The sequence below is a fragment of the Triturus cristatus genome, chromosome 10, assembly GCF_964204655.1.
Source record: "Triturus cristatus chromosome 10, aTriCri1.1, whole genome shotgun sequence".
Classification (NCBI taxonomy): Eukaryota; Metazoa; Chordata; class Amphibia; order Caudata; family Salamandridae; genus Triturus; species Triturus cristatus.
This window is the reverse complement of record NC_140593.1, coordinates 677,013,909-677,028,233: the sequence shown is the minus strand read 5'-3', so window position 1 is coordinate 677,028,233 and position 14,325 is coordinate 677,013,909. Positions and strand designations below refer to the sequence as shown.

Here is a 14,325-nt window from a genome sequence, read left to right as displayed (position 1 = left end):
GAGATGTTATTAGCGGCCTTAGGGGGCTTTGGTTTCTCTACAGGCTTGGTTGCTGCCGGCCCAGGTTTCCTCGGTGTCCCTCCAGCCATATCAATCACCTCGGATACAACTGGTGTAGTGCCTACTGAAGTAGCTGTACCTTGTTGGACTGTAAAGGCCTCCCTGCTGTCAGTATCCCCCCCTGACCCATCCTCCCTAATTCTTAACTGAAATTTAATAAATGATTTTAGGGAGAAAAATTTGTCTAGGGTTGCCTGCTCCATTTTATCCACCCGCTCTGATAGCCCCCTAATTTTTTCTAACACCGGGAGGAGTAAGGATTTCATCATTTTCTCCATGGTTAGGAGGGAGTCTGGGGGTAGAGAGGCTACAAGACCACAAGACTGTTCTTTACAGCCGCTAGCTACTGGGCCTCCAGATATACCCTCTACCTTCTCTCCCTGCAGCGGGCAGGAATCCTGCCCCACTACCTTATGTGGGCCACCCATCCTGACGGTAGCCCTCCTAGGTCTCTTGTGGTCCTTGACCAGTCTACTTTTCCGTGGGGTGGGCAATCTTTTCCTTTTAGTGGGGACTGGATGCATTTCCGCCTGCACCACAAGGGCCGATGGGGAGGGCGATATTGGGTGAATAGAAGGATTAGTCAGGGGCAACAAGGAAGTGGCTGCCTCACTAGCCATTAAATCTGGGGCCACATTGTTTTCAGCATGGAGTGCCGTGGCCGTCAAAATTTCCAACCCGTCTATACTAGCTCTTAGGGCGGCCACCCGGGGGTGGTCCAGGGAAGGGGGTGCAGGGACAGGTGGGTCCAGTGTTCGCTCTGGGGAGGGCACCAAGGCTATCGAGCCCAGCGATGACCGTCTATATCCAGAGAGACCTCGTGATAGCCGCCGCTCAGCCATGGCGATTTCATTGTCAATGACATTGGCCACGCGGGTAATAAACTTATCCATGGTGCCAACCATACCCCCCCTGTCCCCCTCCCCCCCCCGCCCCTCCTCAGGCTTTTGCCTGAGCGGGTTGACATCGCTAGGGCAGGACCAGCCCAGGTGTTGAAACAAAACCCCAAGCAATGACCTAGAACAGCTGAGAACAAGTAATAATATGGGCTACCTGACAACGACAGACAAAATTACAGGGAGGTGTCCCAGCCCAGCCTCCTCCAGCCTCGGACGGCCACAGACGGCCCGCCCTCTGCCCGGGCTCAGCCCGGCGCCGCCCGCGCGCGTCCGCGAGGCGAGGAAGCTGCCTGCTTTTAAGCGCCTCCAGGCGCGGCAACCAGGAAGTGGGCGGTGTCCCGAGGCAGGCTGGGAACTGTAGCCCGCCCCACTCCGCGGCCGAGCAATGTCAGCTGCTCGGCGGCGGGGGCGACCACAGCGTCAGGGCTCCTGCAGTACTGTGAGGTCAGTAGTGGCTGCGCGACCCCCTCCAAGTTCGCCTCCGGTAAGAATTCGTTCCCCGCTCCTCTGTGGGAGCTGCCTGCTTTTAAGCGCCTCCAGGCGCGGCAACCAGGAAGTGGGCGGTGTCCCGAGGCAGGCTGGGAACTGTAGTCCGCCCCACTCCGCGGCCGAGCGATGTCAGCTGCTCGGAGGCGGGGGCGACCACAGCGTCAGGGCTCCTGCAGTACTGTAAGGTCAGTAGTGGCTGCGCGACACCCTCCAAGTTCGCCTCCGGTAAAAATTCGTTCCCCGCTCCTCTGTGGGAGCTGCCTGCTTTTAAGCGCCTCCAGGCGCGGCAACCAGGAAGTGGGCGGTGTCCCGAGGCAGGCTGGGAACTGTAGTCCGCCCCACTCCGCAGCCGAGCGATGTCAGCTGCTCGGCGGCGGGGGCGACCACAGCGTCGGGGCTCCTGCAGTACTGTGAGGTCAGTAGTGGCTGTGCGACCCCCTCCAAGTTCGCCTCCGGTAAAAATTCGTTCCCCGCTCCTCTGTGGGAGCTGCCTGCCTTTAAGCGCCTCCAGGCGCGGCAACCAGGAAGTGGGCGGTGTCCCGAGGCAGGCTGGGAACTGTAGTCCGCCCCACTCCGCGGCCGAGCGTTGTCAGCTGCTCGGCGGCTGGGGGACCACAGCGTCAGGGCTCCTGCAGTACTGTGAGGTCAGTAGTGGCTGCGCGACCCCCTCCAAGTTCGCCTCCGGTAAAAATTTGTTCCCCGCTCCTCTGTGGGAGCTGCCTGCTTTTAAGTGCCTCCAGGCACGGCAATCAGGAAGTGGGCGGTGTCCCGAGGCAGGCTGGGAACTGTAGTCCGCCCCACTCCGCGGCCGAGCGATGTCAGCTGCTCGGCGGTGGGGGCGACCACAGCGTCAGGGCTCCTGCAGTACTGAGAGGTCAGTAGTGGCTGCGCGACCCCCTCCAAGTTCGCCTCCGGTAAAAATTCGTTCCCCGCTCCTCTGTGGGAGCTGCCTGCTTTTAAGCGCCTCCAGGCGCGGCAACCAGGAAGTGGGCAGTGTCCCGAGGCAGGCTGGGAACTGTGGTCCGCCCCACTCCGCGGCCGAGCGATGTCAGCTGCTCGGCGGCGGGGGCGACCACAGCGTCAGGGCTCCTGCAGTACTGTGAGGTCAGTAGTGGCTGCGCGACCCCCTCCAAGTTCGCCTCCGGTAAAAATTTGTTCCCCGCTCCTCTGTGGGAGCTGCCTGCTTTTAAGCGCCTCCAGGCGCGGCAACCAGGAAGTGGGTGGTGTCCCGAGGCAGGCTGGGAACTGTAGTCCGCCCCACTCCGCAGCCGAGCGATGTCAGCTGCTCGGCGGCGGGGGCAACCACAGCGTCAGGGCTCCTGCAGTACTGTGAGGTCAGTAGTGGCTGCGCGACCCCCTCCAAGTTCGCCTCCGGTAAAAATTCGTTGCCTTCTTGATCAAAAAGTGGGAGCTGACTGCTAATACACATTTTCTATAATTTTGCTGTTGTCCATTGGGAAAAAGAAACTGTGCCCATCAGAAGATTGGCTACAAATTATTTATTCTCTCACCCAGAAAATAGAAAGGCAACATAAAGACACAGGGAGATGTACATTGTAGGCGCCGGGTACACTGATCTGGCAAGGGGACTTGGGCAGTGATTGTGCATTGGGTATTTCTTATGGATCACTGCTACAGATTGGCCTGTTTGCTCGCTCTGCATGAGGCTGCAGAGATGATTTGAGGCGGAACATCTACAGTTCAGTCACTCTGCATATTTTATATACAATTGTTTATGACAGGGCCAGATCAACTGGGACTAAAGAAATATACAAGTGCTATAAAAGAAGTCGAGATGCAAAATAAAAGAAATCCCTTACTTTGAGTCTGGCTCTTGCCCAGAGAGGGATGAGGACTCCACACCATCCGTCCTGCCGCTCCAGAAATCGAAGAAGGTCATTGTGTCCATCTCCACATCATAGAAATACATTTTGGAGTCCGGTGTACCTTCAGCCTGACAATAAGAGAACATTAATTACAGCAGCTGTGCGTGGATGGCAAAAACTAAGACATGAAGCCTACGACAGTCACATATAAAAATCAAAAGAGAATAACCTGATAGTAAAAATCACCAGGGTGGCAGAAAGTCTTTTCAAGCTTTCACACCATACAGAACCTGCAGTCAACAGACAGTATTACACAAGCTAAGGAGTAAGGTTGCCACCTATTCAGTATTTCTCATGCACTTTCATGTCATAGCCAGTAAAAAAAATGGGAAAGTCAACAAAATACAGTATTTTCCCCCTAAGAAATATAAGACTGAAAAAAAAATTTAAAGAAGAAATTGGTGTTTTTGGTAGGGGTGGCAAAAATATTCCTAAATGATTATTCAGGTAAAAAGAGATAGAATAGCTATGATAGAAAAAAAGAATACAGAGGCTTTCACAAAAATTATTTTTCAAACACTGGATCCTGTCCAGTCCAGAGTCTCAAAACATAAACAAAAGTCTGGAATTTTCATCTGAGGAAGATGCCATCCCTAAGGCATTGACATGCACCATTAAAAGTTCACTTGGGTGTACACATAAGGATTGGCTAAGGGCTCGCAAGACAAGGCCAGCAGTAACACCAGACAACTAGCAAATGCCACAACCAGCAGGCTAAACACTAAAGACATAAGATTACATGGGCTAGGGAGATCGCATGTCCTAAATCCCATTGGAAACCACCCAGACTTTCACAAAACAAAACAAGAGGCAATTTCTTTATGCACACAAGTAGCACAAACACAGATTCACAAACCCTAAAAGAAGCACATGCCCTGCCTCCTGAAAAAAAAGCTATTGGAATCACCACTGTTAGGGAAAGAAGCTGCTAGAAGACACTGTCTTCACCGAGTATAGAATACACATATAAAAAAAATCTCTAGACCCACCGGCCTTGGGAGTAGTCCTCTCTAAAACTCCAAAGAATAAGTTAAATTCTTCTCTAATGATCATTCTGGTGGATACTCTAACTGCAGATTCTGGACCTGTCCACAGGCGTCAGACTGGATTCGGAAACACTTCAGCAGTACCTCTGCATGCTGACAGGTGGCATTCTGCTCCGAAAGTGACATGCGAGGTCAGAGGTAAGTGGCACCCATGTACCCAGTTGTTTTCTAGAGCATCTGTGCCCCCAGGCGCAGAGCCCAACAGCTGGTTGGCTTTGACTGGTGTGCAGATCTCTAGAATTGAGACCTTAGTAGATGGAAAAGGAGTCTGGTTCACAGAGCAGGGAGGATGGCATATTTGATGAGGAATCTTCGGTTACATATAGTATCCACCAGAAAGAGCGTTGCTGAAGATAAGTAACTTGTTCTTATGATGGATACTTCTAACCAAAGATTCTTCACCTTTTGAAAAGATGCCAAATCTTTACATCACGGCTGGTGGGTCGGTGAACTGTCTCATACCAGACCAAAAAATCCTGCAGGACCGCACAGGCAAAATTCCCTTTTTCTATGGACCTGGCCGTCCAGTCGGTAGTGCTTAGTGAATATATGAAGCAACCCCCAGGTAGCAGCCTGACAGATGTCCAGGACAGGCACTCCGCTTTGCCAATGAAGTGGAAGGAGCTTTGTACCTGCTGGAATGAGATCACAAACTTCTGGAGGCGGTTTTATATTCAGTGCGTAGAAGATTTTGATGTAGTGAATGACATAGCGACAGATGGTCCATTTCTGCACTGTCTTGCCTTCTCCACTCCAGCAAATCCAACGCAGTTCAGCAACCACCACTGCTGGTCTATTGCAGTCTCCTCCAAAATCTGGCCATATTCGCATAGATCACCCTGGTGCTGTGCCCACAGTAACCTTAGATCCCACGGCAGAGCCTGCATATGCCATCTGGCATGCTTTACCAGTAGGATTCAGGAGGCCAGTAGAACCAGAAGCCTCAGAGTCATTCACAATGAGATCCAGGACAGAAGTTGAAAAATCTGGATAATAGGCCTAATGTTCTAGACTCTTCGCTCAAAGGAAAGCCACAAAATGGCAACGTGTACAGAATAGCTCCAATAAATCGGAGTGACTGCAAAAGGGTCAGGTGTGACTTCAGCATATTGTTAGTGAACCCCCACTATGTTAGGGTTCGCTGTAGTCTGGATGTGGGTGATGACTGCATGGAGTGAGCCTGCCTTCAGCAGCCAGCTGTTGAGGTAGAAGACTGGGAGCCTGACCGCCGAAGATGGGCGGCCATCTCTGCCATCACATGTGTGAACGCACGAGGGGCACTGGCGAAGTCATAGGGGAGCACTGCAAACTGAAAATTCCATTGCCTCAGCATGAGCCTCAGACAGGGCCTGTCTAGGCCTGCAGGACGGGGATGTGGAAATAAGCATCCGGCAGGTCCAATGCTACCATCTAGTCTCCAGGGTCGGGGGCAGACAGGACCTCAGCCTGGGTGAGCATTCAGACTTTTTTCTTTTCACAGGAAGGCATTAAGAGGGCATAGGTCTAGCATAGGACACAGGCTTCTGCCCTTCTTTGGAACCAGAAAATTGTAGGAGTAACAGCCAGTGCCACTTTCTGGAGCAGGGACCCTCCCTATGACTCCCTTGGCCAAAGGGCCTGCACTTCCTGCTGTAAACAGACAGGTGGTCCTCCATCAGCTGCCTTAAGGTAGGTGGAAAGTGAAAGTAAATGGTAAGGAGTAGCCCTATAGACAATTAGCAGGATCCACTTGTCCCAAGTGACTGCTCGTCACCCTGGGAGAAATGCTGCATCTTGCCTGCGACAGAGTGGCTGTGACTCTGGAAGGACACACAAAAGTATGTTTGCGGTAGCTGGAGGAGTGGGGACTGGACTGCATGCTGCCCCTGCTGTCCACTGTGTCTGGGTGATCCAAGGCCTCGGCCACAAAATGGCTGTGGAGTCTGCTGGAGAGGGATGGGGCCCGGGACAGTTGATCTGCTGTAAACTCTGCTGTGAGGTCCTAAGTTCATTATCTTGCGGTGGGGGTATCCTGACTGTCTTCTCCCCCCAGCAGTGGCAGCAGTTCTGAACCTGTGCGGGGAACCTTTAATAATCCAATGTGGAACACGGTTCTGCAATCATGACTCGCAACTGGCTGCCTTTATTTGCAGCCGACCATGAGACCGCACTCTGAAGTAGCAGGCGATCCAGTTTCTTCAGCTATACCTTATCTGGTAGGGATACGATCTAGCCGCAGATTCCTTACCTTAGAATATTCTCCAGGCATAAGACTGGATCCAGAAATTTTCGAGCAGTACCTCTGTGCCAGTAGGTGGAAATTGGTCAACTCTGTATCAGTGCTGGATGTGACCTGTGCGGTGCTTATATAAGCCCCAACCCAGCACACTAACATCAGTTTCTTTTGGAACATTTCCAGGCCAGAAGCACAAAGCCACATAGAAAACCAATCAATCAGTGTGAAAGCACAAAGGACCTACCGGAGCTTTCTTAATATAAAAGAGAATCTGTTCGCAGAAACACTGAGAATGGGAGAATCAGTAAGGATTCTGCTGCTAGATAGAGTCTCTACCAGATAAAACCGAAGGTAAGTAACTCATTTGATGGAGACTTATAGCCACAGATTTCTTACCTTGGAATAGATGCCCAAGCAAAACCTCCCCGAAGACAGGTTTGCGAATAGATACAATCAAGAAGCCCTGGAGAACCGAACAGGCAAAGTGCCAGTTGCAAACGACTTCAGTTTCAGGGCAGTGTTTGGTAAACGTGTGCAGAGATGCCCAGGTGGAAGCCTGACAGATGTTCAAAACAGGGACGCCGTTGGCTAACGCTGTGATCACAGCCTTGGCTCTGGTGGAATGAGCCCACAAACGCTCAGGGGGTTGTTTCTTTGCCAATACGTAGCAGATGTTAATGCAGAACACATTCCATCTGAAGATGGTCTGATTCTGCACAGCTTTTTCTTTCTTTACTCCGGCAAGCCCAATTAAGAGTTGATCATCCCCTCGGATTTCTTTGGTGCAATCAACATGACGGTCTGGCCGACGTGTAAAGACATCATCACTTTTGGTAGGAAGGATGCATGAGAACCAGTTTATCTGGGAAGAAGTTGATGTACGAAGGGTGCACAGAAAGTGCCTGAAGTTCACTGACCCTCCTGGTCTATGTAATGGCAACTGAGGAGACTCTTTTGATGGTCAAGAGGTGTAAAGGAAAATTGTGCATGGGCATGAAGGGTGAGCACATGAAAAACGTTAGAACCAAGTTACGATCCCTTTGGCGCATAATTAGGGGTTTCAGAAGAAACAAATGTTGGAATCCTTTTCAGAAAAGAATCACAAATTGTGACTTTAACAGTTAGGGTTGATCCAGCAACCGTAAAAAAATGTAAATGGCCGAAAGATACCCCTTAATTGTGCCCTAAGCAAAGCCTTGCGAGGCTAAAGACAGAACAAACAACAAGATATCAGACAAAGGTGCAGAGAGGGGATCAACATTTTATCAGCACACCAAGCCACAAACTTGTCCCAATGGCAGGTGTATAAGGTCTTAGTTGAGGGATGCCTAGCTACCACGATGACATCACATACTTCTGAAGGGAGGCCAAAGGCTGTCAGCTTTCGCTGCTGAATTTCCATGCATTAAGGTGGGACATTAGTAGGTTTGGGTGCTGAACCCTGCCTTATTTCTGCAACAGCAGATCCTCCAGAAGGAGCAGCCTGATTGGAGGACTGATACTCATGCTCAGAAGTTCAGGATACCTCAGGAGAAAAGTCGGAATCTACTCCAAAGGAGATGGGGTTCGGGAGCAAGACCAGATAGCACATTAACGCCCTTGCACCATCTCAAGCGGTTGAGAGCTGTCGGAAAGGGTTGAGCCTCAACTGGCCCCACATGTGATTCTTTTTTGACTTACTTGATGACTTTGACCACGACTAAGATCTGCCGCAGGACAACTTTGGGGGCAGAAACAGGACTTTCCCTTCGCCCTGTCACAGCATTGAGTCTTTTGGTGTTTGGTGACATAAAGCTTCCACTCATGAGCCCCTAAGGCCTTCAAGTTCATCTGGGCAGAGCCACTGCAGGCCTTGGAGTCATTTTCCAATGCCAAGCACCAAAGACATACCTGATTGGAATCTTTCACTGCATGTTTGCGACTGTCCATACAAGGCTTACAAACTGTATTTTTAGGGGGGGGGGGGGGGATCTCCTTTGCACACTGATATTGTTTTTGTGATAAATTCAATTAGAACTGTCTCAATAAGAAACTAGATGTAGCCCCGGATCCGCATATGGGGGCGCGGCGGGCGCCAAAAGAAAGGAACTGATTGATGTCAGTCAGTGCACAGGGGTGGCCATTATATGCCAGCCCGGGCGCATGAGAGGATGTGGTCCGTCGGCTAAACTGCCGACTTTGGTGCTGGAAACCAGGGTTCGAGCCTCAGGGTCACATCCACATCCTGTGATTCTGGGCAAATCACTTCATCTCCCCGTGCCTGAATGTGTAATGTAAATACGGTGCTCACGTAAAGCGCTCCAATACCTTCGGGTCGAGTTCGCGCTATATAAATATGCAACAACAAAAAACAAGCATTGGCATAGCCAATAGGTCTCGCTTTTGGGACCTTATAAGTGTTTAGCTATGCAACAGTTGCATAACTAAATACTTATAAGGTTCCAAAAGCGAGACCCATTGGCTATGCAAAGCGGCCGTGGGGCCCCGAAAGTGAAAGTGATCGATCACGATCAAACATCAAAGCGGCCGCGAAAGTGAAAGTAATCGCGGTAAAGCGCGGCGCGCCCGCGCACATGCACTGTAGCTCTATGCTGGCATGGTAGCACTTTTGGGAGCCCTCTCAATAAGTCTCAGCAGACCAGCGCATGCGCTGGATCAGGCGAGACCTAAAAAATTGCATTTCCCGGAGCAAAACGACAACGGTTCGAAGTCGCAGGACACCACCTGTCGGCGTGCAAGGGTGTTGCTGAACAGTTTCTGGATTCACTCTAACGCCAGGGGAATATTCAAAAGGTGAGGAATCTGCGGTTACAACTATCCATCAGAAACAGCTGAGTACTTTCTGCATACTGAAACACTAACAGTGCCATCTTAAGGGGCTTTGGGACCCTGGGCACGCATACACTTCGGGACCTATGAAACAAGGCTTAAAAGTAAGTGGTAGAAAAAGCACAGAGGTAGAAGAGGACAGACTAGACTGTCCGAACCCATACATAAAATGACTAAAATGGCGTAAAAGTTACGTTTAATTTATTATTAATTTTGGCAAAATGTGAGGAGGAGCCTAGCGCGCGACCAAGATGGCCGCGTAGGTGCGAGGCTCCCGGGGACCTCCGCGACCTCCTACGACTATCCTGAATTAATCCTGTCTTGGATGAGGGGAATGTGTTGGTGAGCCTGAGCTGAGGTGGCACCCGTTTCCCGTTGTCAAATCGGACCTCGGACACCGGAGTAAGCACCGTTTGAAGTCTGCGGCCTTCTCCTCGCCAGACCCCGGATTTGCGCTGAGGGGGGACCCAGTGACAAAGTGATCAACAGCGGCGGGCCGGGCCTGGCGAGTCGCGTACCCCGCACTTTCGCTTTCGCTTTCGCACCCCCTTGCCGTCTCTGCAGGGTTGGGTCGCGGGGCTCTTTGTGCTGGTGTGGTCTCGCTGGGAGACTCGGCCTGCCTGCTGGCTGTGACCCATCCCGCTGATCTGGGGTGCCCCCCCCCGGAGCTTGTGGCCCTGATTGCTTGCCCTTCACGACGTGGCTGGTGCGACCGGGGGACTGGTGGCCATGGCCACGAAACAAGATGGAGATCGGGCAAAGACCAAATCGACCCGGCGTGGCACCACCCTTCAGGCCAATAGTATGGACCGCTACACCCTCCAGAAGGGATCTCCCGGCGGACCGCACAGGTCCCCTGAGGGCCCTCCTGATGTCCCGGACCTCCCCACGGATCTGACTCTGCGGGATGTCATGGGCGCCATCGCCGAGATGAAGGCCTCGGTGGGCCAGCGGTTCGACACACTGGCACAGAAGATTGACTCGGTCCTCGTGGATGTTGGCCTGGTGAGGGCCGATCTTTCCAAGACCAATGACCGAGTTGATTCTTTGGCCCACACCGCATCGGGCCTTACCACTGAGGTGGCGGTACTACAGGCAGAGGTGCGCCGGCTTGGTCAGGCGACCGCGCTTATGGATCGGCGCCTGGAGAACTCCGAGAGTCGGGCCCGGAGGAACAACATCCGCATCATTGGGGTGCTTGAGGGACGGGAGGACGCGGCGGCGGACCTGTTTGTGGAGGACCTGATCGCTACCCATCTCCAGCCACGGGGGCTGAGCAAATTCTTCGCTGTGGAGCGGGCCCACAGGGTTCCCGGGGGAAGGCCGAAGGTCGGAGCCCCTCCGCGGCCTCTCATTGCCCGGATCTTCAACTTTCGGGACAGAGACTCTATCCTGCAAGCATCCAGACTGCATGGGCCGGTTAAGCTTGACAATATGGAGGTAAATTTTTACCCCGATTTCACCCCAGCGGTCCAGAAGCAGAGGCTGAGCTTCCAAGGCGTCAAGCGCCGTCTTCGGGACCTGAACCTTAAATACGCTATGCTCTTCCCGGCCAAGCTGCGAGTGGAGGTAGAGGGTCGCACGCACTTTTTTGACCGTCCCGAAGCGGCTGGAGACTGGCTGGACACTCTGTCGGGGGATCGTGATCCGGGGGGCGGGGGGGGGGTGGCGGGGGGAGACGGCACTCTGGATCGGGATTGAGGGGGTAATATTGGACTTCGCTCTGGACAAAACTGATGCCACTCTCGATTAAGCGTCTGTTTGTATAATTTCCCCTCCTATGGAGGTTGTGTGGGGTCTACTGGGGGTTCTCCTTCCTCCTCTAAGGGGTTTAGCTAGTCTTTACTATATATATGGGGCGACAGGCACACTGCACGTTGGTGGGGCTGTTCGGGCTCATGCAGCGGTGCAGGGAGGGGGGAGTTTTGTTGGGATGGGTGGGCAGGGATGGGGGGGTGTTGTTCGTTTTTACCACAAGGCAAAATTATCATTGTACTAGCTCAATAGTGCTCTCGGGGGGACAAACTGTGGCTTCTGTTTATGATGGGGGGTAGGGAATTAACTCTGTTGTCCTGGAACGTGAATGGACTGGGGGACAGGATAAAACGAGGGGTAGTCCTGCAGTTCTTGAAGCGAATTTCGCCCGATGTAGTTTTCCTGCAGGAGACACACCTCATTGGCAATTCCTTCTGCGCCATGAATCGGCGTGGCTATCGCTTGGTAGCCCATTCGGGCTTCACGTCTGGCTCAAGGGGTGTGGGCATCATGGTTAAGAACTCGCTCCCTTTGGAGATTGATGAGGTGCTCCATGACGACAGGGGACGTTACGCGGTCTTGGTGGGAAGGATGGAGGGCAAAGTGGTTGTATTTGTGTCAGTGTACGTCCCGCCGGGGCTGCAGTCGACTACCTTTGCGGACCTGGGGCGCCTCCTCCTTGGCCTTCCGGGGGGGATTCTGGTGGTGGGGGGGGATTTTAATGCGGTGGTTTCCGGTACTGTGGATCGTCACCCCCCTAGGGACCTCCCCCGGGCCCAAGCGTGGCTTCCTGGTCTATTGGACACTTTGGGGTTGGTGGACTGCTGGCGTTTAAAACATCCCACGCAACTACAGTATACCTTCCATTCGGGGGCCCATGGTAGTCTCTCACGACTAGATTATGTCCTGGTCCCGGTGGCCTATGTTGGGAGGGTGGGAGAGGTGCGCCATTTGGCACGGGGTATCTCGGACCATTCCCCGCTCCTGTTACACCTGGATCTTTTTCCGAGGGATGAGGGTAGGGTGGTCCCGATCAACCCCTGGTACCTGCGCGACCCCACCATTCGCGCTGAATTGATTAAATCCCTCCAGCGCTATTTTGACGAGAATGTGGGGTCCGTGCCCTCGGCTGTTTCACTGTGGGAGGCATTCAAGACAGTACTACGAGGAGAGGCCCTGTCCCTTATTTCCCACACCCGGGGGCGCGAGCGGGAGGAGGTGACCCGGGTGGAAGCTGAGATAGCCGAGTTGGAGGGTAATCTAGAATGTGGGGTGACGGATGCCGTATTACATGTTCTCCAACTCAAGCAAGCGGCCTATAGGGCCCTCGTCACGGAGGCGGCCAGGGGCCTCAGTAGAGAGCAACAGGGGAGACTGTATGATGTGGGTGATAAGGCTGGTAAATTGATTGCGTGGCTGGACAAAAAGGAGAGAGCGAGTCGTGTAGTCCCGCTAATTGAGACGACGGACGGTGTGTGTGTGACTGAGCCGGAAGAAATTGTCTCCTGCTTCGCGGATTATTTCCGTGGGGTCTATTCCCCGGTGTCTTCCCGCTCTGAAGAGGACTCCCGTGCCTTGCTCAGGGATATCGCACTGCCTTCCCTTTCGGAGGAGGACAGAGTGTCGTTGGTCGCCCCTCCAACCTCCGACGAAATCGCCCTCGCCATACGCTCGGTCGCTTCCGGCAAGGCCATGGGTCCTAATGGTCTCCCCATCGAGTTGTACAAGTTGCGACCGGATACGCTAGCACCACATCTCCGATCGATGTTCCTGGAAGCCCACTCGGTGGGCTCCCTCCCGCTGGACCAGCGTCTGGCTACAATCGTGGTTATCCACAAGGAGGGGAGACCTCGGGACCGGGTTACATCCTATCGGCCCATTTCGCTACTGAACGCGGAGCCCAAAATTCTCGCCAAGGTCCTGGCCAATCGGCTGGTCGGCGTGGTGGGCGAACTGGTTCACCAGGATCAGTCCGGCTTTATTCCCCAGCGTAACACGGCCCTTAACTTGCGGCGTTTGCATGGGGTACTCGCACGTGTTCAGCACATACGTGAGCCGGCCATTTTGCGTCCTTGGACGCCACTATGGCGTTTGACACGCTTGAGTGGCCATACATCTGGGCGATGCTTGCGAAGTTTGGCTTTGGCGCAGGCTTCATCAGTTGGGTCAAATTGCTGTATTCGGGCCCATTGGCGCAGGTGGTGGTGAACGGTAGAGTATCGGCTCCGTTTGAGTTGGGCCGGGGCACGCGACAGGGCTGCCCCTTATCGCCGCTCCTTTTTGCGCTTGCCTTGGAGCCCCTGGCGGAGTGGCTGCGGTGGGAGCCTTCCATCCGTGGTCTCCGTTGGACCCCCGAGTATGAGGACCGCGTATCCCTATACGCTGATGACATCCTTCTGTACCTAGCTTCCCCACGTAAATCACTGATAGTACTGGTTGATGTTTTACATTCATTTGGTCGTAACTCCGGTCTTGTCATCAACTGGGCTAAATCGTGCGTGTATGTTCTCTCTGGGGAGGCTCCTATTCTCCCGCGGGGCTGTCCGATCCAGATCGCCCCGCAGGGATTTCGGTACCTGGGTGTCTTCATTACTCTGGACCCGAAAGCCCGGTATGAACGGAACTTGCTTCCCCCCCTTCAGCGCCTGAAGGTAGACGTCGCACGCTGGCGGCGCCTGCCGCTTTCGCCGCTCGGCCGGGCGGCGTTGTTTAAGATGATGTCTCTGCCGCGTTTCCTGTACGCTTTGCAGAACACCATGGACCTCGTCCCAGCGCGCTACTTCCGTGAGGTGGAGAGTTTACAGCGCCGCCTGTTCTGGGACGGGAGGCCGCGTATCGCCCTGGCAAAGCTGACGCTCCCATGGTATGACGGAGGGATCGCCCTCCCGGATATCAAACGGTACTATTGGGCCTCCCAGCTGGCTGCGATTAATCACGGCCTGTACGGACCCGCCTTAAACCCGGCATATGAAATGGACAAGATGCTACTCCCGGGTGGGGACTATAATCGAGCGCTCTACTCCGACGCGCCCGACGCGCGGCTGACCGGCCCCACGCGTGTCATGGTGCGTGTGTGGCACGCGGCCAATGCGGCGATGGGGTGGAAGGACCGTCTGACCCGGGCAACACCACTATACGCGTCCGAG

General features: G+C 53.6%; 1 protein-coding gene across 2 annotated transcripts in view; it reads right to left on the bottom strand.

The window, feature by feature from the left end:
• IFT140 (intraflagellar transport 140) overlaps nt 1-14,325 on the bottom strand; it is a 1,808,590-nt gene that overhangs the window by 852,194 nt on the left and 942,071 nt on the right. For both annotated transcript variants that reach the window (XM_085628169.1, XM_085628168.1), the window contains exon 15: nt 3,269-3,402. In XM_085628169.1, coding sequence (XP_085484295.1) covers nt 3,269-3,402 — 134 coding nt within the window. The remainder of the gene's footprint in view (nt 1-3,268; nt 3,403-14,325) is intronic.